The sequence below is a fragment of the Filobasidium floriforme genome, assembly GCF_021052385.1.
Source record: "Filobasidium floriforme strain CBS 6241 chromosome Unknown HD553scaffold_28, whole genome shotgun sequence".
NCBI classification, from domain to species: Eukaryota; Fungi; Basidiomycota; class Tremellomycetes; order Filobasidiales; family Filobasidiaceae; genus Filobasidium; species Filobasidium floriforme.
In genome coordinates this window covers 454,507-480,405 of record NW_025763649.1, presented here as the reverse complement: position 1 = coordinate 480,405, position 25,899 = coordinate 454,507, and the positions used below count along the sequence as shown (strand labels likewise).

Sequence of the window (25,899 nt, the reverse complement as noted above, 5' to 3'; positions counted from 1 at the left end):
ATCACCCCGTCGAAAGCTGGTCAGGCACGAAGAAAGTAATTCCAACTCTATACGATGAGACATATGTATACAATGTGAGAGGGGAGTACGCATTGAAGCAATTCAGCATACTAGGCAGTGTATACACTGCTTAGGGAAGTGCGGGTCGCAGAAGTCAAGCCATTGAGAGAAATCGTCACCGATGGTGGAACTGTAGAGAACCCGGGCCGATCGATTTGATTTTGTTGAACAGGAGCTAGTTTACGACCGGGCCATGCGCCAATCAATTCGATTCAAATATTTGAAAGACCAAATGAAGGCTTACTGTAATGAAACTTGATGAGCAACTCGAACTCGTCCCCATCGATCTCTAGGTAACCCCCTCGACTGTGATTCACGGCCGTGAGATGATGTCCGTACATCCCGCCTGACCTGTAACATGGAAAGTACTTGCGAACCCAGGCTGCTTTGAAAGTCAGCAAGGCATCTATACAGTCATCGAAGCGATGCTGATCGAGCTCGATCCATCCGTGATCTCCGGTAGAACTCTTCCAGAAGATTTCCTCGGAGTTCCATTCCGATCGCAGGGAAAACTGAGATCCAAGCTCGACGAGTGCAACTGCTGCGGCCTAAGATTTGCGCAGGAAGTAGAAAAGTCAGACAAATCATCAAGGTCGAACTGGTCGCTTGACTAGACTGGACGAACATAAAGTTTGGGGTACAGAAGCAGATAAACTGGATCATCCAGAGGTTTGTACTCGGGCGGGGTGCAGTCCTCGTCGCGTTCCTCGTTGCGTTCCTCGTCTGACTGCGACATTTCTGTTTGCCTTTTTCGGTCTATTGAATGGTGAATGATAGAGGTCGATAGATGGAAGAATTGTCTACTTGGAAATGAGACCGAAACCCGGCCTGGCGATCAATCATATATGATCCAGACAGGATGTACACCGGGACGATCTCGGTATCGCATCATGAATCCTTATCCAGCGCCAAATCGAGCGGAGTTGACACTCATCCCTCCTTTGTGGTCACGAGTCTAGGCGCCATTCTACCTGTCTCATCCCGTGACGTCAAACGAGTAAAGGCATACGGGGATAGCGCAAACCCGAGGTAAATCGAGCTTCCCTTGTGTGTCTCAATGTCGACATCCCATAACGCCATCGAGCCCGTCTTGCAATGGATCTGATCGGCGCGCGCTGAGACTAGCTTTGAAACATCGGGACCAATCGATCGAGCGCGATAGCAATGTCACAACCACTATGCCGTGACGTCCATTGTCGTCAGCTGCTGATAAACTCTTGCCGAGATAGCATGATCACATATTCCATCACACAGCCACGATGGCGAGTTAATGGATTTCGATCCCCTCGATATTTTGCCTTTCCGGGTTGTGGGGGAGCATCGATCGACGGATTGAGTTTAGACTACCGCTACATCGAGATCGCAGAAATCCGGTCGTAATCGACTCATCAGAATCAGCTGCCATCAAGTTCTGAACAGATGGGACAGCACCATGACGGCATACCTTTCGGTCTTTTTGACTGCCATAATGCTCACTTGCGTCATGTGAGCGCGATAGGTACTTCGCCGGCCTGATTTAATGAATGCAGGTTCCCTCGTGTTCCTATTCGATCTAGTCGTTCAGCATAAGGCATCATAAAGGAACAATGATCACCTTTCGAGTACGTGTTCATTGCTATACGGTCCGAACGCTATTCTAAGGGTATTGGTATGCTCAGTGGAGCTGTAATACTCGTCATACACTAGGCATCTAGAATGATACTTTTACCTGACTCCGGTGTCTGACTTGGCTGGTTCACGCCTCATAGTGAACCCCAGAGCAGCGGCATGTCTATCACGACATCGGGAGTGATGAACGCGATAACAAAAGACGCCCTGTTGACGTGATCTCTGGCGCCACTTGATACGTATTACAATGGAGGAAAGAGGACCTGATCAGTGGCCTGCGAACGCAAGCGGTATTCGATCATGTATATTAAGATCAGGGTAATGAGCGAGCCAACATCGATCGTAGCATCAGGAACCAGCGCAGAATCCATCTCTCGTGCTTCTGTCTCTATCTTTCTTCGCCAAAACTCAGTGAACATGTCACAAAGCAAGCTCGATGGGGACTGGTGTATCTATTACGCTCAGACACAGCCCGTAAGACTTTTTTCTTCTCCGAGATTGACCTCAAGAACTTGTTACTGAGGAGAATATGGAGATGACAGAACCGTCCCGGATGCCCGATCGTGGTAAGTAACCTCGTTTGAGTACCGTTAAGTTATTTTATATCTGTTGACTGAGATCCATCATTTTATGATGCTAGCAACTCGTTCGGCCCCTCGCCCTCGACATCCGCAAACCCTCTAACCTGAATACTTTCAGTTATACCTCGGAGGGCATGTTCTGGTACGAAGGGGGAATGCTATTCACGGACAACTTATGGCAGCAGTCGAGTCAAATATGGGGGCAATCAATGCAGTCATGGGAGCAGTGGTGTAGCTACTGCCTCAACTGCTGTCGAGACGGAGTTCTTCCATCGCCTCCTGCCTGCCCGTTTGAATGTGGCTGCCGGGTCACATTCCAGGCGTTGAACCATGACTTCTTGAAATTCACCGTTGGTGAGTCTCCGGTTGAGAACCTATGATGTTCCTGCTATTCACGCCTTATGCGAAAACATAGAGTCAGCCATCTCCCCCGCCAACAAAATCGACCTCCACTATCAACGGCGGGTTCACTCTACACCCTTGTTACCTGAACATACCGTGGCCGCGCCAAGCCTGTCTGGATCAACCTTCGGCTCGCAGAATGAAGGGTTCATGGAAACCTGCACATTGAATACCGGGCAATCCGTCGTCCCTCTCGACCCTGTGTAAGTAAGAAGTGATAGATGCTTGAAGAGAAGAGAAGTCTCGCCGCTGATCAATTGGCGTATCAACAGCGATCAAAGCACGCAGACGACCGGAACCGATGTTGCGTCTACGGATCAAGCCTGATATTCTATGTGGGGAATGGTATAAACTGCGGCGCAACATGGGTAGAGAGAATGAAAAGAAGACTGAGAACGATGATTCGCTTAGAGAAAAGGAGAAGAAAAACCCATAACAGAAACATAGAGCACCACTGCTTTCTGTATTGCCGTCTTCCTTTCATATATGATAGAATATACTGTAGCTCCATATCAATCGATATATAGACAAGATCTATCGAGAATGGAGAGCCACGGTCTCTTAACGATGCGCAGTCGATCACTGCCGATAGGCGCAGCCAGAGAGGTATGTACGGATCGGTACAAAGCTTCCTGACTGTTGTCTCATCACATGACCCGCATATCAGACAGGGCGTCCTTCTGTAGCTATATTCGAGAATCCCGTCGCCGCCTCAGGTTGATGCTTGTTGCCAAGATCAAACATGACGTGGATCAATCTACTATTCCTACCTCATTCGGCATATCCTTATCGTTGTTCCTGCACATCTAAGTGTACTTCTTCGTCCTTGGCCCGTCAAACCCTCCTCCCTGGCTACCCACTGGTTGATGATACCCCTCGAGATGACTCCACATCCACTATGACATGAAGTTTCAGACGAACAATGGAATGCCATCACGTGCAGTCCTTGCACTTGACGCCATTTTTTATAGCCTTACGCCTCGCAGGGCTGGTTCGTCAAGCTTCCTCGCACTCGACGAACAAAGGAAGATACCTTGGAGAACCCCGGCGGATGAGAATAAGCAGGCATAGTCTGACAGTATATAGTCAGGAGGATACGAGGGGGAATTAGACTCTCATCGCTATACAGTGACTGCTCGCAATATCGCGTTTCTCCCTTTTCCCAGATTTCTTCACCTTCACTTCGTACTTCCCCATACACGATGACCGCTGACAAAGCCAGTTATTGCTTCCCGTATCCATCATATACGCCTGAAACACTTTTGCTGAGAAGACCGGGCCTCGCATACTAGGAAACCCAATTGGATGAGAAAACGCTACTCGAATACCTTCCTAAGGTTGAAGCCGTACGCACAAGAGGGAATGTGTAAGCGATAGGTTCGTTTGATGATACTGATTCGCTATCATAACGATAGGAGCAGCCACGACAGAACCGTTATGTCATCACATACCAGCAGAGGGGCAAGGAGGTGGTCGCAAAGGTCGGCGCAGTTCAAAAGGAGCGCCTCGAGGACTGGCAGAAAAGCTGGTGGGCGGACAAGGGTGAAGACGCTCTTAAGGAGGAGGGCAGCAAGATTGATCGTGCAGTTTTCGATACATGGCAGATCGAGCCTGTGACTTTACGTGAGGTGAAGAAGGTCTCTTGGACGATAAAGAAAAAGGGCAAGTACAGGCGGTCGCAGGGCACTTAAGCAGCATTCCTTATTTCGAGTTCCTCACATACCTTAGCGATCGAACGGGATTCCATTTACGACAGATCTCGAGCATCTCGAACATCCACTGCGCCTAGCGGATCCACCGAGACTGGCGCTTCTGGCACACTCGGCATGCCCAGCGATAATGATGACTTGTATGTCGATGTATCACTGCTGACGGCCGCGCAGTAGTGCTGAAATGTCGCTATCATTGCGAGACAGGTACTCGGAAGATTAGAACACCACTGGAGGCCTGGAAGATGGCTCCTTTGAGGATGGGGAGCTTGACCAGGCGACCAAGACGGTGAAGCGGACAAAGAATGGTATTGAAGATAAGAGACAGATACATCGCACAAAAAAATCAGAAAACCATAAACAAAACTAAAAAGAGCAGTCTCATCATGTAATATCGTCGTCGTGTCGTATAGAATAGAAAATCAGAAAACCCATATCGTTTGCCGCCCCAGTCTAGCCGATCCTTCAGTACAGCCATCTCCTTGCCAGCCTCTACACGAACGCCCGCCCTACCCCATCCTCACATCCTCCCCCGCAGCACCCTCGAACCCCTCGACCGGCCTGCTCCTCCCGACCATCCACCCGACACTATCCACCCACTCATCCCTGACCCTCTTCAGCCCATCCCCAAACTTCTTTTCCAGCCTCTCGATCGTCACTTCCTTTTTCCCGCGCGGATCGTCGGCCCCGGTTCCAGCAGCGTTCACGTTCCCCGCTTGTCCTTGTCCTTGTCCTTGGAGTTGCTGAGCCCGAAGCTGAGCTTCTCGCTGCAAGACCCATCCTGCCAGTTCGTCCAGCCCATTTTCCCAAGCCTTGACGACCCCCTCGCTAAACATCCCTCCTTCCACGTTGACCGTCCGGGCTACCACTTTGACCCATGTCGTCCACCCTTTCAAGACCTTGTCGCATAGCGCTTCGAGCTGGTCAAACGAAACGTTCTCCCGGACTCTGAGCTTGGGAGGGAGGATGGGGAAGATTTGCGCTAGGATCGTCTGAGAGAGGGGCACGAGGAGCGTCGGAGGGATAGTCGGGTGGACGGGTGCACGTCGGGGGTCCATCTTCGTCGTTGTGGTCATTGTCGTAGTATTGTTGTTCGTAATGTTTTCGTTCCTCATGTTGATCATACCGTTATTGTGATTATTCGTCCTGTTCGTCGCATTCGTAGCGTTCTTATTCGTGTTGTTGCTCCCGGTCTGAAACCCGGTCGACGGTTCTTCGATGATGAACCTCGGTAGGTACGTCATCGCCTGCTCAAATCACGGCCACACCAAAACACTTCCGATCAGCGATCCCCTCCAAACCGCTTCACATCACCCAGAAACTCACCGCCGTGCAGAATTCCCCCAAACTGCCCCTAACTCTCACCCCAACCAACCCATCCCCAGCTTCTCCTAACGGCACACTCCCCAACACAGCCCTCGCCCGTTCTTTGAGCACTCCGAGGACATCCTCGATCTCCGGCGTAGGGATCAGTGTCAAGAGGAGCGGTTTTAAAGAAGGGCGTGTTTGGAGGAGAGAATGGATGAGTGGGAGGAGGGAGGTCGTCGGGAGGGAAGCTATTGAGATATGGGCGGGGCGTTGTTGAGGGTAGGATCGGTCATAGCGCGTGATGGAGGAAGGGGTGGGTATGCACCAGGGAAGCAAGCGGAATTCGAGTTTATCAGTTTTACGTCCTCTCTCCTATATGAAACGAGGAGGAACGCCCCCGGAAGAGTAGATCAACTTACCTAACAGAACCCCAACATCCTCTTCTTCCCCGTTCCCATCATAATCATCATCCTCATCCTCATCCTCCCCCTCTCCATCTACTTCTCCTCGGTTCCCGCCTCTAACCCTACTCCTACTCTTATCCCGCACATAAGGATCGTTCCCAGTATCGCCTTCGCCCGTTAAAACTCCTCTAGATCTGTCTGAAGTCCTCCCAGAAGGGTCACCGGACGGGTCCCTCCGAAGTCTCTTCACCCTCTTCCCCTCGTCCTCCCTCTCTCGTGTATTATCGTCCCGATCCATCCCAATTCCAGCCCTCTGCCTCTTATCGGACTGAGGTCCTGCCGAGCGCTCGTGCTCATGCTCGTGTTCATCTCTCCCGGAGTCCGAAGTAGACTTGGATCGACCTCGATCTCGACCACGTTTCCCTTGCCCTTGCCCATTCCCTTGTCCATTCCCTGACGGTGTCGATCTATGTTGCGATATAGATGTAGATATAGATATAGATGCGGATGCGGATGGAGGAGAAGAAGATCTAGACCTAGATCTCGATCTCGCTCGTTTTTTCCTTCCCGGCGTAAGTGCAGGTGTATTATCGCCGTTCGAATGTAGTCGTTGGTGTTGTAGTTGTTGTTGTTGTTGTTTCTGAGTTGTCAACGAGATCGGGCTGGGAGAGGCGATCGAGGTAGAAGTAGGGAATTGCGAAGTATTGCTGATAGTAGTAGTAGTGGTAGCGGACGAAGGTGCCGGGGTGGTAGGGTGATGGAACAAATTAGGCCGACTCTGATTTTGAGCTTGAGCTTGCGATTGAGCTTGCGATTGAGCTTGTTGCTGAGATTGTTGCTGCTGTTGAACTTGCACTTGTCCGAAAGGGGAGGACGAAGACGACGAAGCTTGATTCCTACCAAACCCAAACCCCGTCCCAGCTCCAGACGCAGCTCCAAACCCCGTCCCTGTCCCTGTCCCAATCCCGAACCCCCCGAACCCCCCAAACCCAAGCTGCTGCTGCTGCTGCTGCGACTGTTGTAACTGCTGTTGCTGATACTGTCCCTGCCCATTCCCAGAAGAAAACCCCGACCTCCCCCCTCCCGCGCCCCCGAACCCGAACCCGACATTGTTCATGGCCGAATTGAAATGATGGGCGTTCGGATTAAACGGTAGCGGCGGGGGAGTATGCATGGGGTTGATATTGATGTTGATGTTAGGCGGGTGGGTGTGTTCTGGGAATGACATGGTCTGATGGTTGTATGGTAATAAAGTTGGGAAGGTTGTTGTTATTGTTGCGATTACAAGTCGGATCGAGAGGAATATGGTGATCAAGCGACAACCCTCGCAGCTTGAAATCGTAAGGTGAGAGTTGCTTACGTAAGCTGGAAACTGTGATAGACAACTTAGATGTCAGCCTCACAATCACGTAAAAGGTGACGTCAGCTTCCCAGCAGTAGAACCACGTGACCCCCGTCCTACAGAGAAACAAAGCGCTTGAACCCGAGACCTCGACCGAATTGATACGATCGATACGAAGATGGTGAACAGCGATCGAGCGAGATGGTCAAAGCGTAAAATAAATTAAACAAATGGTATGTAATGTATGCTTAATCGCCCTCGATAATATCCCTAGTACAACTAATTGAAACTACCAGCATCTACCAAAACTGATAACCCACCGCTCTCACTAAACCCCGCCTGGCCCTGGATTACAAGCCAAACTCGGGCAACTTGTCCCCCTCGACCTGTTCCCCCAGGGCGACCTTTTCCAAGACGCCATAAGCCCGCTCGACATCGTCATTCACGACGACGATATCGTGACCCCCCTCGACGGCGTACTGGATCTCGGCAATGGCAGCATCCAGACGTTTCTGCAACGAATCCTGCGTCTCCGTCCCCCGGCCCGTCAGACGTTTCTTCAGCTCGGGCAACGACGGCGGAGAGAGGAAGAGGAACACCGGGTTCAGGGTGGGGTGGTTCGACTTGATGAGTTTCACCCCCTGGGTATCGATATCGAGGATGCACCGACGAGACTGGTCGGCAACGTCCTTGACGGCCTTGACGCTGGTCCCATACCGGTTCCCCGAAAACTGGGCGTTCTCAATAAACTCGCCACGCTGGATCATCTCGACAAACGCGGCGTCGGTGGTGAAGTGATAGTTGACCCCATCGACCTCGCCCGGACGGGGAGAACGGGTGGTATGCGAGATGGAAAAGCCAAACTTGGTCGGGTGGGCCGCAAAGAGTCGGTTGAGCAGGGTGGATTTACCCGTACCAGAGGGACCACAGACGACGAGGGGCTGTGAGCGTGACCAAACGTCAGCCTCGATATTCCCTGCTACCGAGACAGACCAGCAAGACTCACCCTGTCCATCATATTTCTCAACTTCGCAAGATGCCTGATCTAAAAGCCCCGCGCAAAGAGGACAAGACCGTCTCAATCAGCGTCATTCCTCAACATAATCGCCCACACAGAGCGGGGTTAAACAAGAAGATGATCCTCGTCAAGAGGAAAGACGGGGTAGGTACAAAACATCATATGGTTGAAGACATTGAATTTAGAGAAATTTTGGTTCTGTCGACAGTCCCCATCTTCCCGCCCGGTTTGTGGACGAGCGAGAAGAGGGGTTTGGTCAAGTAGGGGTATTACCCTTTTTCTTTTAATCATTTTGTTTGTACGGCGCGTTTCGAAGGGAGGGGAACAAGCGAGATCGATGAGGTGGACTGTTCCTCTCGTGGAGGGAAGGAGGAGAAGAAGACGGAGACGGAAAGAATCGGGATCGGGCAAGACACTCACGGTTTATGTTTGCTATCCACCCAAACGTAGGATGGACTTGAATTATTCTTAACGGAAAGGAACCTAACCGAGGCCGAAAAATCCGAAATTCGAAACTAAATAAGCTTTCCCATCCGACGAAAGACACGCTGGCTTCAGAAACAGAAGGGGATCGAGAGAAAATAGAGGTGTCGAGCAGGAATCATACAGGTATTGATCAAAAGGTAGCCACGTCCCCTTGTAATCCCCTCCGTAACCTCCGGATGAACCTCGAGGGAAAGAGGGGAGGGGAGTCCTACATATGCTTGTCTTTTCTTTGATTTTGGGTGTTAATCATAAATTTCGTCGGGATGGAGGGGTGGATGTTTCGGCGTGATGGTATTAGAGCATGGGGAAGGGGGGAGTAGGAAAAAGGGGGATGGAGACGAAAGAAGACGACAGAGGAAGAGGATAGATAGTACGGTAAGAGGACTTACGACTCGAAACCAGAAACGAGCCGAAAAGCAAGAAAGAAAAGAAACCTAAAACGCGTCGAAGCAAGCGAATAGTCTCGTCAGCCATCTTCCCCTCGGTAACGATCTCGTAGTGATCTCAGATCAGAAGAGCAGAAAGAATGGGGTAGGTGTCATAAATTTGGGTATAAATTATTATGCTGTCACTGACGAATCTCCGTGTAGCGATTCTGATAACAAGTAGGTTTATAATCATTCGAGCGGGGAGTGGGGAAACGAGAAGATGGGGTCGAAGGGGAACAAGGCGGGAAGAAGAAAGAGAGAAACAGATGTAAAGAATGGTACTCACGGTGGTGTATTCTTCGTTGGTAAAGTCTCTTGCAGGATGAAGAAGGTGAGGGTTGAGGTTTGTTGAATATCGAGGTTGCGGTTTTTGTGGTTGACGAAGTGAGAGGACACGCGGAAATCAGTTGCTTGAGGGGTAAGCGTGAGAAAGCGACTTTCCGCTGAGCGCTCTCACGTGACTTTCTAAGACATCTTCACGTGACCTGAAGCTCTTAGGGAGACAATCGGAAAAAGACAGTACGAATCCGGGCAAAAAGCAATGGAGAAATGGCGAATCGAACGCCAGACCTTTCCAAGATAAGCTGATTAGTGCTAATGGAATGTTATACCAACTAAACCATATCCCCAGCAATGTCTTTAATATTCATTTTATATCTAGACATCACAACAATAGCTTGTGACAAGCGAATTCTATCAACAAAACCAGTCCATATCATCTATCGCCCTCATGCAATTCGAGGTTGACCCTAGACCGTCGACTCGTCAGCTCACTTGTCTTGATATCCCCAGTCTTTTCTGTAGTGCCGTTCTCCCATCCAGGGATGCGCGCGATACCTGGGAAGGGCGGCCATGCCTGGCCGTAACGTCTCCGCAGACCATTCGAGAACCCGCTCCTGCAGGGCGGCAGATCGCTTGTAACGTTGCGAAAGAGCGCCGGCTCCCATTATCTCGGCGATGCTCAGGGGTTTCCGTTACGGACGAACCGTCTGCGTCCAATCCCACTATCACTGGTTTCCACGCAAGGGCGCATTGTCCCGTTGTATTTATTATCGTCAAATGTTAACCGTCGTCTGATCGAGACGCATGGAGATTTGACATTCCGTAAAAGTAATCGTGCTTTCTTACCTGAGATCGACGAACCTTCAGGTCACCTATGCCATCGATCCCATGGCGAAAAAGCAGCACCAGACCGCCGATTCTCGACGACTACGACGGATCGGAACTTCGTAGGAGCGAGCAAACCAATTCACTAGTAGCATCCTGGAATCAGCGTATCATTCTAGCCGTTCACCGCTTTACACATGATAGGCAATGTCCATTGTTGTGAGCACAAAGTACGGTTCTCTTCGGAAGTCATCCACCTGACCGATCCACAAACATAATCGTTGACTGCTACAGATCACATGAGCGCCTACACTCCTGGTAAGGTTGCCATCGTGGCAAGAGTCCAGGATATTTGCCTCGTATGGAAAGGTCTGTATATTGATTGCTCTATCACCAGCCGATGATTAGAATAGTCTAATTAGTGTGCAGCATTCAGCCTAATCATCCCAACGAAGTCACATAATGTAAAATATCCGCAAGTCAATTTTCCAACGACAGGCATCATTGGACCCGTAACGCATTACTGTATTTTTCAATCCGACATCCATGCCAGGGGTATCGTGCACGGCGAGTCTACATGAATGGCGACGCTGCATTGGAGCCGGCGCCTGGGAGCTGCATTGCCGAATCGCACTAAACTAAGCCCCGGTTGGTGGTGGTGTTCCCTCGAGAAAGTATGAGAACGGCCATTGACTCGTTGCTGAGTTTGAGGCTGTCCGATACCGCTGATAGCAGCGGACTATATCCGTTTCTTTGAAACGTCAAGTAATGAAAAAACAAGGCCCTCATGTCAGTGAAGATGACGCCATAATAAGCCGAGCAAATCTAACGCCATCATGGCGATAGGGTATTCGTAGTGTAGTCTCGCAACAGCCTCGCAACTCGTTATCCTTTGTCGACAGACGATGTTCGCGTCTTTTTCTGAGGAGAGGCCGAGGGTGATACTGTCATTACGTACCAAGTAAGCATGAGCGGCGCATGGCTAGGAGGTCGCGAGCGAACCCTTGCCTAGTTTCAAGGGGTTCGAGAAAGGAGGCCATAATCTTGCATCATCCCTCATGAAGACACGATTGGCTCTACCACGTATTATCGATGGGTATATATATCGTAATCAATGCCCCAATTCAGGAATCGGGAAGGCTTGCTGAAGATGACAATTATTGAGCGGAAAACAGCACAAGCGCGTCTTCTTTCCCTGTCATCATGAGTCACAACAGTACTATCGACCTCGACTGTACTATCAAGAACAACTACGATGTAAGAGAATATCCCGGGGCCTCAACGTGCGATTTGGCTGATCCGAAGCCCTTGAAATTAGGAAGACCAACTCAAGCAGCAGCTAGAGGTTCGTATTCAGGGGCGCGAACCTTCAGATAATACAAACGTTCGGCATTGGCTGACGGGAATTCGTCGTACTCCTTAAAGAAACGTGCCATTGAAGTTGGCTTGCAGCGATTCCAGACCATGGTATTGCTACTCGCTTTCAGAGACGAGGAAACGTTAAAGTGGTTTTGGCACGACAAGCAACACCTTCCCGGAGCGGGACAGGCTAGACAATCCCCGAAGGACAACGATCTGGCGAAGTGGTTCCGCGACTATTGTGCAACGTATGCTAGGAAAGTTGGACAGGATGACAAGAACGTCACCGTCGTCAAGGACGATCAGGCAGACATCTTCGTCGAATGGGTCTGGAACATCCGTACTGTGGCCATATTCTACAAACCGAGTGAGTCGTCTTGTCGTTGTGATCAGTGTTTTGGTTGAATTTCTTTTGCACGACAGGGGGATGGCACGGGTCGTTTCTACCGATGGGGATGGAACGTCATGGGGGAATCTTCGATCCATCGTCTAAAGCGACCCCGGTGTGCTGTCGCATGGCTTTGGACACCCTCCGCGCCTCTCTCAACGACTCGCCAGCTAGGTCAGGCGGTCTTTCAGTCAACCTTTCCTCATCGACCTCTACATCCCTAAGCGGAATCACCTGGGATCGCACTAGTGTCACAATTGGTGATCATCCCTGGCGGTTCCAGCAAACGATACAGTCGACTCCGGATGGAGACACAACCGTGACTGCCAGCGTTCGGACCGAACCCAGAATCTACACATATTTTATCTAGGTTGAAGCGCGTTCAGGGTATGGAGACGCATTGTAGTGGTACAGAAAGTAGTTGATGTACAGGCAGTAACAGGCATGAAAATCGTTTGCGCTTGGCTCAGCGGTCCGCTGGAATTGAGCTCGAGGGCGAAATGTGTTAATCGAGGTCAGTATTGATGGTGCACTGAGTCCTCCTCTCTAGCTGCTGGTCACTGCTATACGGTTATTGGAGGTGAGGGGTATCTGGATGCTCGCGGTAGTATACATGTGCGAGACGAGCAATCTACTGAGTGTCCTTTCATGACGATATTGCCTTTGATCCCCTAGACAAGCTGTTGAACCCGCCAAGAAGTCACTGCGGCTGTAAGGCTTCGACCTACTCTACACTGGGTTGATTCAGGGTGAAAGATAAAAGTGTTTAGTGTCTTTCAGAGGCCGCAGGCACAAGACACCTTATGAATTCTCTCTCTCTCTGTGTAGATTCTTCTATGGCTCAGCGCGAACTTCGCAGAATTAGCCCTGCTCCGTCATTGATGGGGGAAAGCTTCCAACGTGATTGTCCGGATGTTCCATATATGCGAGTGATGCAGTACAACAAATTGCAAGGCATGAAGAACGGATCAGAGAAATCAGGCTCGACAGCAGAAACGGTAATATTCACGTCGAGCATCTCAACCATAGAAGGTGTCCGCTGTCGTGCTTTGCGGATGTCATCTCATCAGCCCTTACTAATCATCGCCTGGTCCAGCTTTCTCCTTGTCCTGTACACGAGCGGTTCGCCTTGTTCTCGCTATTGACTATCGCTTTCATTTGCTTGTCTCTGCTTTGGCGCGGTTTTGCAAAATGGTCTTTTGGGGAGGTTGTCATCGGCCGTAAAGCGGCATCCATGAAGAGCCACAATACGCCCTGACCTGCTTATCTATCCGGATCCAGGTTTTGTTGATGTTACCGGGATCCACAGCAGAAAACATGGCAGGCAGTCCCCCTCTAGTTGCGTCAGACTCGGCATTGCCATGTGGACCCTTTCTGGATTCGAAAGAAAGACCAGCAGAGATTCCAATCGTTCACCAACTGTAATGCACAAAGTCTTCACAAAACATATTTCAGCCTGAGCTCTAGTAGACTAACTTGCCGCAAATAACCTTAAAGAGCCCACCGTGCAGCGTCTCGACAAGCGACTCTAGCACTGCGATTGCTTGATGGACAAACGCCGCCCCGGGGATTTCTTTCTCATACTAAAGCAAATAATGCCCATTGTCAGCGCTCAGAAACGGAAAGATCTCGAGCCGCCAGCCATTCACTGGATTTGTCTTAAGGCTCGTCCACTCTGTCCGCCATTGCGACCAACAAGCCGTGAGACGTTCCCGACCGAGCAGGCTTGGACCGGCTCCCGTAAAGTGCTTAAATCTGATATCGAAAATGTCTTTAGTACGGGGGCGAAGCATTCTCGATTTCCCTGCTGGCGGAGCCGCATGTATTGATTTGAGCTCGCGCTGTTCGATTGAGGAGAGTGCCTGCACCGAGATCGATTCAGCGAGAGCAGACACATAAGCTGCCACCTCGACTCACCAGAAACATCCCGTTGGAGATGCGTGACCAGGACGACATCCACAACGTCTTCCAATCATCCGCCTTGATAGACTCGCCGGGTTCGACGATTTCGAGATAACGCTCAGCGATGTTCTTGATCCACCAAAAGATCATCGCCAGCTGTTCCGGCTGTCCCCCAGCTCCAAGCTTCCCATCCTCGCCCCGCCCAACAGGTCCCGGTGGCCAGAGCTCGTTATCAAGCCCGCCCAACATGCCTAGTAGACCCATGAACAACCTTTGTCTCTCGAGCGCTTTCTCCAAGGTGTCCAAGTCGGTCTGACGGAAGGCCGGGCTACGTGGTAATTTTCCACGAAGGTCGTCCCAGTTCTCCATCGATGACAATAAACTCCGCCGCGTTCGCGAACGGTTATGCAGCAGGTTCAAAAGGTACCCTAGCCAGTGCTACCAACCCGAACACCTCAGCAACCGTCTGATCAAATGGACAACCTGACAGCAACCTGAACTCACCCCGCTGAGCAATTTCTGCCACCGCTCGAAATCCCGCCCGGCAGCCGGATCGTCCATCGCGATCACCTCCCCAATCTGTTCCAGCTCATCAAGACCGATACCGGCTTGCTTGAAGAAGTGGTCGCGGATGGCGCTTCTTGGTAGTGCCAACCCTGTGACGAGGGTTATCGGTGTAGGGGTGAGGTTTGACTGTACAAGATGGAAACCGAGTCAGCACTGGCTTGAACACGTCACAAATGATCTTTGCTTACCACCAAGCACGACCGCACGAAAGGCAAAGTCGGCCGTTCTCCCACAGACAGCGCAATCAACTCTCGCTAATCAAGCCCGTACCTCAAGTTAGCTTCGGGCTTCCAACCTCTAACACCTCGAGAACCCAACCACCCACCTCCCACTCATCAAGGTCCCCATCCCGAGCCAATCTCTCGCACAATTCCATATCCCTCACCAGATCCCCCAACCTGTCCGTAAACCGTTTGCCCTCCAAAATCTCAATCTTGGGCAGCGGCATGATCTGCCTAAACCTCGCATAGACTGCTCCATCAAATGTTCGGTCGACCATAGCCTGTTCCTCTTCGTTCATGGCAGTCGGGCGGGTGAGGAAAGGTTCGAGGGTATGGTATGATTCTGAGATGGGCTTCGTTGGGTACGGGATGGGCATTGTTTCGTAAGAGGCCGCGAGAACGACGATCAGATGTGATAATAAGTTCTGTGAGAGGTAGCAAGGGATATATTGTTCACATCAGTGGAAGAGCGAACTGAGTTGGGTCCATGATGATTGACTCACCTTTCGGAACCCTATCCGAGCCCTGAGCTGTGCGACCTCTTCCTCCGGGTCTACGCAACGTCACGCAGAACCGAATTGTCAGCAACATAGCAACGTCGAACATCTATCCTCGGTTATACTACTCACATCCTGCCGAATCCAACCACTCGACTCCAGCGTCTATCCGCTCCACGACATCCTCCAACATCAAATCACACTCATCATACCCCAAGATGTCCATCCCTTCCTCCTCTCTCATACCTGCACCTGCACTTCCAGCTCTCATCCCATTCCCTCCTCTCCCCCTCTCGTGTAACCGGGGCACCGACCACTCTTTCCCGCCCTCCCACAACCCAGCCGTATCGCTCATGAAATCCTCCCCGTCGTAAACATGCCCCCTGGTGAGTTCGTTCCAGACGAGATACATGCACAACCTGAGTGCGTGCATGTAGGGGATGATGACGTGATATAACAGGTTGTTGTCCGTTCCGGATTGGGCTTGTAATAAGGGGGAGGTGAGCGGATTGAGCTGGAGGAGGTACCGGGATGTAAAGAGGGTTTGGACGAGGGGGGCTCCGGTATGGTAGGTCATCTAACCAGATCCGCAGATAAGATAGAAATCGAGGTCAGCCATCTCAAACTATAGCCAGGCACGTTAGCTCTGCCGACCGGGAACTCTGACTTACCTCGAGCCGCATCAACCTATCCATAATCTCGCACACGACCGCGGGACTAAGGTCCAACCCGCAGAGCTCGTCTTCTGCCTTCTCGTTATCCTCATCGTTACTGCTCGAACACCCGCTATCCATACGAGGGTCCAGCATGACCAGAGCGTTCATAGCCTCCATCATCCCCAAATCCGGGATCTTGACCATCTCCCCGAACTGCAGCCCTGTCCCCCCGAGTTACCCGTAGCTCAGAGCGTCAGCCGAGGTGCGAGGCGATAGGCAGCATTCAGGCTCACCTTGACAAGCAGAGAGAAACTGAGAGGTCACATCCCGCATCGGAGGGAGGAGGTCCGCTCCGGTCATGCCGTTCCTTGTGCGAGTCGAGACCGACGCTATTCTCCGGCTGATAGCAAGAGCTGCTTTTGTGCAAAGACAGCTGGCGTCGCTTGGGAGATGAGCCAAGACACCGGGATACAAGCTAGTCAGGCTCTGTGGCTGCGGCTCTTTCTATTGAGATGGAAGAGGTCTATTGATACACTGTGAGCATATATACCTGACGATTGAGCCCGAAAGAACGACATGAAGCTCGGGTGAGAAGGGTGATCGACCTGAAATGCCGTAAGGTCGCGCGATCATCGAAACTCTAAATTGCCATATTTGCGATATCGACCCTAGGCTCCGTCCATCTTTCGACGATCGACGAACACATTTCCGAAAGATTACCGAGACGATCTATAGCCAAAAAGGAACTGGGAACATTCAATATAGGCTGTGTTGAGATCTGAGCTTTCCTCGCTCGAAGGACAAGCCGTCTCGGCGACGGTAAGCGGCGAGTTAGAATCCGTTCATCGGCGCATTGCGTCCTATTTACCCTTTAAGAACCTCTGTGTATAAAAAACTCATCAATCGAACCCCGGTAGAGGCGCGACAGCTCCAGTCAAATCAGCATGGGATAAAACGGCGAGCTTTCCATATTCAGATCAGTCTCTACCGACTGCGGTGTCGAAGTCTGAATCACCCGTCGCCCAGAACATCAGCATCACAAAGAAGGCTGATTGTGATTACGCATTGGAGAATCAATCCTCGAGGGTACCAAGCTGAACGGTACCGGATGCGACGAGGCTAGAAGAAACGCATCGGCATCGGCCTAAACAACCTCATGTGTCCCCTCCCGCCCCCTTCCCGCTCCGTTCCCCTTCTCGCTCTTTTCCAGATAACTCACACTCTCCTCCCAAGTCTCCCACAAACACTCCAACCCTCTCCACGCCAAAAAACACCCCCACCCTGCTGCGACCATCTGAACCCCTCCTCCCGTCTCTCCATCATAGGACACAAAGAAACTTATCGTCAAGCCCATACTGATCACCGTGAACGCTTCCAGGGAATGATGGATGCCTGGTGTGGCCGCGTCGAAGAAGATGTAGGGAGTGAACGGTTCGGTCGTGTACAGGTCCATAGAGTCGGATTTGACCTTGGTTCCACATTGTTTGGCGGATTTGTGGATGGGGCGGTTTTTCCGCCATGTTCGGAAGTAGGCGAGTGGGCGGGTGGCGTATCGACAGAAACACCAGAGTAGTAATACCAGGCCGCCTGATATCGACATCGATGTCGATGTAGATGTCGTACCGTGACGGTTGGACGTAGAGATCAATGAGCTCAATCGCATTCGACCACTTTGAATGAAGGGACGTGAGATTTCTGGACTCACCGAGCAAGTTGAATAACGTCAACAAACAAGGAAGATAGGCCGTAAGTTCTCCGGGTAGATAACCCGGTGGGATCTCATACCACGGCGAGATGGTGCACTCGTTCCTATGATAAGGACAAAAACACATCGGAATCGAACAATCAGCTTCATCCCTTGTTTTCCTCTATCCGACCGATGAACCAAATCCAAACCCCTAGCCCTTGAGAACCAAAATCAAAACTCACCCTACGCAGAACCCCAACCCTCCAAACCTTACCCTTCCCCCACTCGCACCCCCCGTCTTACTCCTCAGTACCCCATAATCGAAATACTCTGGACTAAACCCCCAAGCTCCCGCCCAAAGCACCCCCGCAGAGAGAGGTAACAACCACCTTACTGTCTTCAGCGTATTCAGAACCGCAGGGTGTTTAGTTAGCCAAGGGGGTAGTCTTTTTTGTTTCTCGTGGTTCCGGCGGAATGGGGCGGTGTTGTATTCAAGGGGCATGGTTATGATAAAAGTCAGATGAACAGGGAAGAAGGGGACGAGGGGTCGATAGTGTGGTTCGTGAGCGCAGAGTGTCCGTTGCGGGGTATGTCAGTCGGCGTGATCGAAATGTGGCGCTTGTCGCGATCTACCTGTTTGTCTCTCGTGCTAGTATGTGTGATAGCGGAACTTGGATAGGGATTGACGCTCTAGGTCTAAAGCCTTATGCACTGCGATGAGCAGGTGAGTGTGTTTGCGAACATCGTATTGAGTCGAGTTGATATTGTTCTCTGGCTAGCATGCTACGAACGAGGGTGGCTGATTGCGATTGTGTAACACGATCCGCGATCGCTGCGAGGTCTTCCGTTGTCGAGCTGAAACACTCCTGCCCAATTGCCCAAGCGAGTAGAGATGACACGTCATAGTGGTGTTGATGATTGATAGTGATGTGACGTAATGCTCCGCCGTCATAGCCATGCTTACGTTATCACTCTTTACGACTGACCTGTGTTTTCTGGCAAAGTCGCGCAAAAAGTCGAATTCTCTTTCGAAAGAGCGAGGGCAGCCAGCGGCCAGCGGGACATTGTCGATATCGACATCATCAACCCTCATACAACTCCCTTTCATCCCAATCATATCTACCTACCAACCCATCTCTTGTGTATAGAACTCTGTTTCCTTATACTCGAACCAAACACACATAGACGAACCAGTCCAGAATAAAAGCGAATCGACCTCGTTTCGCATTACGACCCCCCCGCTCCATCACAACCAGACCAAAACTTATAAACTAGAATAACTTGCATCATGGTGGGTCAACAGGTCGAGCTGAATATGAAAGGTTCGGAATATGTAGCTGACGAACAGTTTTGATGCCCGTCACAGTCTGTCGTCGGAATCGATCTCGGAAACTTGGCATCAAAGATCGGTGTCGCCCGTAACCGTGGTATCGAGTGAGTGCTCCGAGTTCTTGCCTGAGGCATTACCTCAACCACAGTAATTGACATGGATATTGTCGACGCTCGCTAGTGTTATCGCCAACGAGGTCTCCAACTTGGCTACTCCGTGAGTCGCAGAACGAACTCGACCGTCTCCCGTCGTCCCGTGCTCATCTTTGTTGCCACACATCCCACAGCTCCCTCGTCTCGTTCACCCCGAGGCAACGTCTGATCGGAGAGTCCGCCAAGACCGCCGAAACCTCCAACTTCAAGAACACCATCGGATCCCTCAAACGACTCGTCGGCCGAACGCTCGCCGACCCCGAGATCAACGAGTACGAGAAGAAGTTTATCAACGCCGAGCTGGTCGATGTCGACGGTACCGTCGGTGTCAAGGTCAAGTACTTGGGCGAGACGTCGACTTTTAACGCTACCCAGTTGGTCGCTTCTTACCTGGGCAAGTTGAGGGACACGGCCGCCGCCGAGCTCAAGGCTCCCGTCACCGACATTGTCATCGCCGTGCCCGGTTGGTACACCGACGTCCAGCGACGTGCCGTCCTCGACGCCGCCAACATTGCCGGTCTCAACTGTCTCCGATTGATCAACGACACCACCGCCGTCGCCCTCGGATACGGGATCACCAAGCCCGACCTCCCCGAGGGCGTCGAGAACGCTAGAAACGTCGTCTTTGTCGACGTCGGTCACTCGAACTACTCGGCCTCGGTCGTCGGGTTCAGCAAGGGTCAACTCACCGTCAAGGGAACCGCTTACGACCCGCACTTTGGTGGACGTGATTTCGACTATGCGTTGATCCAGCATTTCGCCGAAGAATTCAAGACCAAGTACAAGATCGACGTCATGAGCAACCCCAAGGCCATCTTCCGTCTCTCGACCTCGTGTGAGAGGCTGAAGAAGATCCTCAGTGCCAACTCGGAGGGTATCCTCAACGTCGAGAGCATCATGAACGACGTCGACGCCTCGTCGAGCATGACCAGGGAGACTTTCGAAAAGCTCACCTCGCACCTCTTGGACCGGGTCACCGTCACCCTCGAAAAGGCCATCAACGAGGCCGGTCTCACCTTGGAGCAGATCGACGCCATCGAGCTGGTCGGTGGATCCACCCGAATCCCCGCCATCAAGGAACGTCTCTTGAAGTTCTTTGGCGCCGGCAAGGTCCTCTCGACCACCTTGAACGCCGAAGAGGCCATCTGCCGAGGAGCCACTTTTGCCTGTGCCACCTTGTCGCCCGTCTTCCGTGTCCGAGAGTTTGCCGTCAACGACATCAACCCTTACGCCATCAAGATCTGTTGGGAAAAGGAGGAGGGTAACCCGGACGAGGATACCGAGCTCTTGGTCTTCCCCCGAAAGAACGCCATCCCGTCTACCAAGGTCTTGACCTTCCACCGTGCTGGACCCTTCGAGCTCGAGGCCAGGTACGCCGAGGACTCGGGTATCCCCGCCGGTACCAACCCCTGGATCGGCAAGGTCGCCGTCAAGGGCGTTCAGAAGACCGCTTCCGGTGACCTCGCCTGCGTCAAGGTCAAGGCCCGTCTCAACCTGCACGGGATCCTCAGCTTTGAAGAGGCCTACACCGTCGAAGAGGTCGAGGAGGAGGAAAAGTACACCACCGGCGAGGGTGACGAGAAGAAGGAAGAGACCCGCAAGGTCCGCAAGGTCAAGAGGACCGGGACCTTGAACCTCGTCGGCGGGTACGGCGGGTTCACTTCGGAGACCAAGAACAAGCTCATGGAGGAGGAAGGCAAGATGGCCTCTTCCGACAAGCTCGTCATGGAGACCGAGGAGCGAAAGAACGCGCTCGAAGAGTACGTCTACGACACCCGTGGCAAGCTCGACGGACGATACGCCTCGTTCGTCCAGCCCAAGGAGAAGGAGGAGCTCCTCGCCGGTCTGCAGGCCGCCGAGGACTGGTTGTACACCGACGAGGGCGAGGATGCCAGCAAGTCGGCGTACGTGGAAAAGTTGTCGGCTTTGAAGAAGACGGGAGACCCCGTTTACAACAGGTGGAAGGAGAGCGAGGAGAGGCCCAAGGCTGCGGCTGCGCTCAGGGAGGTCGTCAACAACTGGTTGAGCATCGCTCAGAGTGGGGACGAGAAGTACTCGCACATCACCGACGCTGACAAGGAGAAGGTCGTGAGTATCAGGTCGCACGAGATATAAGTCAAAATGAATCTTAGCTGACCATAACAATTCCGCTCTTGATGTCTTACAGATCGAGAAGTGCGCCACCAACCAAAAGTGGCTCGAGGACAACCTCGTCCGTCAATCCGAGCGAAGCAAGAACGTCGACCCCGTCATCCAATCCACCGAGATTCTGTCTCGTCGGGACGACGTCCAGTTCACCTCGGCCGGGATCATGAACAGGCCCAAGCCCAAGGTCGCCAAGACCGAGACCCCGACGCCTGCCAAGGAGGAAGAGGCCAAGAAGGACGATGTCGATATGGAGGAGGGCAAGGAGGTCGAGGAGGACATGGACGTCGACTAGATGTTTGCAGTAGAGTCAAGTGGGCGAAGAGAGAGATGATTTTTTCCCGGTCTGTGTCATTAGATAGTCTTTTTTGCCGTATAGGATGAATGAAAAGCGTGATCATGCAAAGGAACTACTGCACTGTACACTGATCGCTGGCTGTGGCGGTCGTCTTGACCTGCCGGTAAAGAGGCAAGAGGTCGACTCTGGGAAACGCGCATCGTTTCATCTTCTTGTGTTCCCCCGATGACAACTCATTGCAAGAAGTTGATTAGCACTTCAGCAACGACTGAGAATGCTCAATGATAATCGTGGATCGTTACGAAATATTTAAACAAAATACTTTGATACTCAAGAGGATTATCAGGTACAGATACTCGCGGTTCGAGCTCATGGAATGCTCTCAACCGTCTCGGCAACTTTCACATCGAACGGGTTGGCACATACCCACCAATCATGACGCCTCCCGCGAATCAGACCCAACAATCCTCTGTCGACCCGGACCTATCAGCCTCCCTCGACCCGAACCAAGCCGCCTCTTTCAACCCAAAGCATACGTACAGACACCCCTTACTTGGTTTGTGGGGGGGAACTACATCGAGATGCGATGGGCTGGGACAGGAGGAACCCGGGTTGGTCGTTGATGAGATCGAGGACTTCATCTTGAGCAGCCGCTAAGACCTTCCCTTAAACGTAGACACCAACATGATGATAATCCTCGCTCAAGGTGAGTTACATTGACCTGCATGTCAGACGTGACAAACCTCGAAGTGCCGAAAAATACGTATAACGGACTTTTCGTCGATAAACAGCCATGATTATAACACAGCCCTGGCCACATCGACCGTACTAGTAGATCACCGTCGTTATCAATAATACCAGTAGTATACCAGTACAACCCTTCGTCCGACCCGAAATTCGTATTGCCACGATATGCTGGCTAATCCGAGGTCAGCCGATGCCGCACATCTCGGGCGTTTCGTCACCATCCTATCGACCGAGACGTCGTCGCGGACGATTCCCCCGCAAATAGCGAGTCGCCATTCGCTAGAGAATGCGGGGGTTGGCGCCGAGAGGGCAAAGATGCGCTTAGCGCAATCCGAAAGATTATTGACTCCGTGTAATCTCATCGCTATCTCGTGAGTGTCTTTCAGGTCCGTAGCTCCAGCAAGGATTGTTTCCGACGGCGGCGGGACCAGTATGACAGATATCGTTCTGCGTGATATGAGCCAGCTGCGACAAGGCTCTTATCTATGGCTTGGATCCGGAACTCTGTACTCTGTTCCCATGACGTTCCCGAGCTAGCTCATCCGCTCGATCCGCTCGGCCTAGATATCAACCGGAACAAGCTGCTCATATAAGTCGACAAGAGTTGGAGTCTTGTGAGCAGTACACCGTATCTGCTGGGGCTGTTCCTAAACCGCAAACATCTTTAACGGCAAACTCGTTGCTAGCATGATCCGCACAGTTGTAGACAAAATCGCCATCCCCTCACCACCGGAATGTACCAGTAAAGCCGAACGACGATTGGCGACCGAAGACTTGCTCCCCGTCGTTCCCCACAAGCGACAATGGACCAGTTTCTCCTATGTCAACTTCTGGATCGCCGACAGCTTCAGTACGCCTCTTGCCGTTTCACGCACCGTATTCGACCGTCTTGATACTGAAAGACCCCATTTGCAACTGCGTCGCAGATGTGAACACTTTCTCGATTGCCGCAACCGGTCTTGCTAGGTTGGTCTTTCCCGGCGTTTTGGAGTCTGGAACCGCTAGAACTAACTTGAGCGCGTTCGATTTCCCTACCTTCCAGTGGATTATCATGGGTGAGTATGGACCGTCTGGCCGCGTCATCTAGCAACGCTAACAGATCTATTTATCCCCCTACAGTGGCAGACCTTGATATCCGTCGTCCTGGGCTACTCGCTAGCCGCTCCGTTCCTGGTCGCAAATGGTCGCCAGGGAGCCTTTTTCCACATCCGTTTCCCTGCCGTCGCTCGATCATCATTCGGTATCTGGGGATCCTACTGGCTGGTCTTCAACCGGACGGTCATGTCGATGATCTGGTTCGGTGTTCAAGCCTGGATCGGGGGTCAATGCGTGTCCGTCTTCCTTTCCGCCATCTTCCCCTCTTACAAGAGGATCCCCAACGGGATCCCCGACTCTGGAACGACAACCCAGGCTTTCTTGGGTTTCTTCATCTACTGGTTGTTGTCGCTACCGACCGTTTGGCCTCCCATCGAGAAGGCTCGTCACCTCTTCACCGCTAAAGCCATCATGTGAGTCTCGGCCGTCAATCCGCTTCATCGACATGCGCTCACACGTAAACCATTATGTCATCGCAGTGCGCCTATCGGTGGTTTCACCTATCTCATCTGGGCATTGGTGCGAAGCAAAGGGTTGGGACCTCTTGTACATGAGGCGCCCAAGCTCCGAGGGACTGCGGCTGTGTTTCCTTTAGTTCAGGCTATGGTGAGTATCGTATTCCGACACTTATCGGCTTGATAGCCTCTAACTGAATTTGCCCGCTGTTGACTTGCAGATGAGCTGTATGAGTAATATGGCAACCCTTGGTGAGTAGAAATAATCAAGGTCGATCGCTTTGAGCTTTTGGTACTCATTCACCCCTCTCTTTATCGAATAGTTACAAACAACCCAGATATCGCGGCCAACGCTCGAAGGCCTTCCGACGCGATGCTGCCTCAACTCAGTAAGTGCACTCGAAATCGACGATATTATGCTCTGTCTGAGCTGATCATACCGCTTCCGACCCCTCAGTCACTCTCCCGCTCGGCTTCACCATCACCTCGCTCATGGGAATTCTTATCGCCTCGTCTAGTCAAGTGGTCTACGGGGAGGTTATCTGGGACCCTATCGAGCACCTCGCCCGTTTCCTCGATGGCAGCCCGAGCCATGCCGAGCGATTTGGTGTAGCCGTCATCGCCATCTGTTTCGTCTACGTTCAGTTGATCCTGAACTTGTCGGCCAACTCGATCGGAGCGGGGTGTGATATGACCGCATTGTTGTGAGTGACGCCCACCCTATTGTAGATTTGATGAAACGCGCGCCCAAGATAGCTAACGTTCAATCTCTGATTCGACCAGCCCCAAATACATCAACATCCGTAGGGGTTCTTTCATGTTAGTCTTGAAGCTCTTCCTCAACCACACATTCGGTGCTGATTCATCTCGCTATGATATCCAGCTGCGTCATCTCTTGTCTCGCCTGGGGACCTTGGCGATTGATGTCATCGAGCAACGCCTTTACTTCGTATCTCGGAGCTGTGAGTGTTGCCTTGAGAAGTTTCTCGTCCGACAACTGTGCTGATTTTACCATGTTGATTGCAGTACTCGGTCTTTCTGAGTTCGTTCTGCGGAGTCATGCTTTGCGACTACTACCTCATCAGGAAAGGGGTGAGTCACGAGACGCCTCGATGCTGACCGTACCGACGGAGAGCTTACCCGATGGTAATCTTCTTGCAGCGCTACCGAATCACCGACCTGTACACCAACGCTCCTCAGGGATGGTATTACTATGCCAAGGTTAGCCGCGGTGAAACATATTGTGAAGCCGACGAGGCAAAGCTGACAGACTGGGATTTGCTCGACAGGGGTTCAACATCAGGGCTTTTATCGCTTATCTCATTGGTATCGCTCCTAACATGCCAGGATTCATCAATGGTAAGCACTATACCTTCCACACTACGCCCAGTAATATGAGCTCACAATCTCAAAATTGTCCATGATAATCAACAGCCGTCGTGACTGCCGGTGGCGATCCCGCTCCCATCTCCGAAGTCGCCACCAAGATTTACGCCTTCAGCTGGTTCACCGGAGTAGCCGTGTCAATGGCCGTCTACTACCTGCTCAACCTCTTCTGGCCCGCCGCTGGGAACCGGACCAAGGAGCGGTTCCACGAGATCGACGAGTCCGAGTATGAAGAGTACGGTCTGGCCAACTCTCCCAAGTGGACTTTCAACCCGAGTCATGTGGACGAAAGGAATGGCTACGACGCCGAGTTGGAGGACAGCAAGAAGGTTGTTGGAGGCGAGACGACGGCCAAGGTGGTGGATGTGCCCGAGTTGCTCGCTTGAGACAAGGCGTACCGTTGACGACAAAAACAACCTCAAAGTTGTACAAAATAGATTTCTTTGGCGACGTGTTTCCCAGATATTGTATAATGGATTGTATATTCTGCCCCGGCTGGTGTGTTATGCTGCTGATCGGTTGCGGGAAGCCTTTCATTCCCCCGTTCAAATACTGTCAAGG

The 25,899-nt window shown here is 51.9% G+C and overlaps 9 protein-coding genes and 1 non-coding gene across 10 annotated transcripts; 3 read left to right on the top strand and 7 right to left on the bottom strand.

The window, feature by feature from the left end:
- Positions 1–272: 272 nt before the first annotated feature.
- HD553DRAFT_326989 (uncharacterized protein) lies at positions 273–1,545 on the bottom strand (the record flags this gene model as incomplete). The annotated part of the gene is made up of 4 exons (XM_046181752.1): positions 273–608; positions 686–816; positions 1,032–1,185; positions 1,537–1,545. 4 exons carry the CDS (start codon positions 1,543–1,545, stop codon positions 273–275), a joined length of 630 nt encoding a protein of 209 aa, XP_046032912.1.
- Positions 1,546–4,567: 3,022 nt separating this feature from the next.
- Positions 4,568–7,300, bottom strand: HD553DRAFT_364445 (uncharacterized protein; the record flags this gene model as incomplete). Its single annotated transcript, XM_046184051.1, has 3 exons — positions 4,568–5,607; positions 5,687–5,916; positions 6,088–7,300. The coding sequence occupies 3 exons, from the start codon at positions 7,298–7,300 to the stop codon at positions 4,870–4,872; spliced, it is 2,181 nt and encodes a 726-aa protein (XP_046032911.1). The 3' UTR covers positions 4,568–4,869.
- A 293-nt stretch (positions 7,301–7,593) lies between these two features.
- Positions 7,594–8,796, bottom strand: HD553DRAFT_149378 (P-loop containing nucleoside triphosphate hydrolase protein). Its single transcript, XM_046176730.1, has 2 exons — positions 8,421–8,796; positions 7,594–8,355 (listed from the first exon to the last, which is right to left on the bottom strand). Exons 1-2 carry the CDS (start codon positions 8,430–8,432, stop codon positions 7,765–7,767), a joined length of 603 nt encoding a protein of 200 aa, XP_046032910.1. The 5' UTR covers positions 8,433–8,796; the 3' UTR covers positions 7,594–7,764.
- HD553DRAFT_149353 (uncharacterized protein) lies at positions 8,574–9,652 on the bottom strand. Its single transcript, XM_046176729.1, has 3 exons — positions 9,633–9,652; positions 9,308–9,513; positions 8,574–8,915 (listed from the first exon to the last, which is right to left on the bottom strand). Exons 2-3 carry the CDS (start codon positions 9,390–9,392, stop codon positions 8,716–8,718), a joined length of 285 nt encoding a protein of 94 aa, XP_046032909.1. The 5' UTR covers positions 9,393–9,513; positions 9,633–9,652; the 3' UTR covers positions 8,574–8,715.
- A 236-nt stretch (positions 9,653–9,888) lies between these two features.
- On the bottom strand, positions 9,889–9,975 carry HD553DRAFT_t108. The gene has a single exon. It is a non-coding gene; the product is annotated as a tRNA-Ala (tRNA).
- A 1,681-nt stretch (positions 9,976–11,656) lies between these two features.
- Positions 11,657–12,786, top strand: HD553DRAFT_364438 (uncharacterized protein; the record flags this gene model as incomplete). The annotated part of the gene is made up of 4 exons (XM_046184050.1): positions 11,657–11,710; positions 11,772–11,798; positions 11,879–12,179; positions 12,236–12,786. 4 exons carry the CDS (start codon positions 11,657–11,659, stop codon positions 12,568–12,570), a joined length of 717 nt encoding a protein of 238 aa, XP_046032908.1. The 3' UTR covers positions 12,571–12,786.
- A 299-nt stretch (positions 12,787–13,085) lies between these two features.
- HD553DRAFT_319964 (Mak10 subunit, NatC N-terminal acetyltransferase-domain-containing protein) lies at positions 13,086–16,588 on the bottom strand. Its single transcript, XM_046181088.1, has 11 exons — positions 16,337–16,588; positions 16,059–16,264; positions 15,520–15,964; positions 15,394–15,443; positions 14,995–15,315; positions 14,858–14,923; positions 14,607–14,795; positions 14,118–14,540; positions 13,850–14,062; positions 13,691–13,783; positions 13,086–13,635 (listed from the first exon to the last, which is right to left on the bottom strand). Exons 1-11 carry the CDS (start codon positions 16,401–16,403, stop codon positions 13,468–13,470), a joined length of 2,241 nt encoding a protein of 746 aa, XP_046032907.1. The 5' UTR covers positions 16,404–16,588; the 3' UTR covers positions 13,086–13,467.
- A 599-nt stretch (positions 16,589–17,187) lies between these two features.
- On the bottom strand, positions 17,188–18,232 carry HD553DRAFT_364437 (uncharacterized protein; the record flags this gene model as incomplete). Its single annotated transcript, XM_046184049.1, has 3 exons — positions 17,188–17,630; positions 17,749–17,852; positions 17,973–18,232. 3 exons carry the CDS (start codon positions 18,230–18,232, stop codon positions 17,188–17,190), a joined length of 807 nt encoding a protein of 268 aa, XP_046032906.1.
- A 554-nt stretch (positions 18,233–18,786) lies between these two features.
- Positions 18,787–21,754, top strand: HD553DRAFT_301567 (putative heat shock protein). The gene is made up of 5 exons (XM_046178665.1): positions 18,787–19,021; positions 19,097–19,164; positions 19,241–19,276; positions 19,347–21,300; positions 21,380–21,754. Exons 1-5 carry the CDS (start codon positions 19,019–19,021, stop codon positions 21,650–21,652), a joined length of 2,334 nt encoding a protein of 777 aa, XP_046032905.1. The 5' UTR covers positions 18,787–19,018; the 3' UTR covers positions 21,653–21,754.
- Positions 21,755–22,957: 1,203 nt separating this feature from the next.
- On the top strand, positions 22,958–25,740 carry HD553DRAFT_149146 (permease for cytosine/purines, uracil, thiamine, allantoin-domain-containing protein). The gene is made up of 14 exons (XM_046176728.1): positions 22,958–23,252; positions 23,329–23,368; positions 23,445–23,457; positions 23,522–23,910; positions 23,977–24,103; positions 24,174–24,204; positions 24,276–24,341; positions 24,410–24,656; positions 24,736–24,771; positions 24,836–24,914; positions 24,979–25,044; positions 25,114–25,173; positions 25,242–25,311; positions 25,387–25,740. Exons 1-14 carry the CDS (start codon positions 23,090–23,092, stop codon positions 25,722–25,724), a joined length of 1,725 nt encoding a protein of 574 aa, XP_046032904.1. The 5' UTR covers positions 22,958–23,089; the 3' UTR covers positions 25,725–25,740.
- Positions 25,741–25,899: the final 159 nt, after the last annotated feature.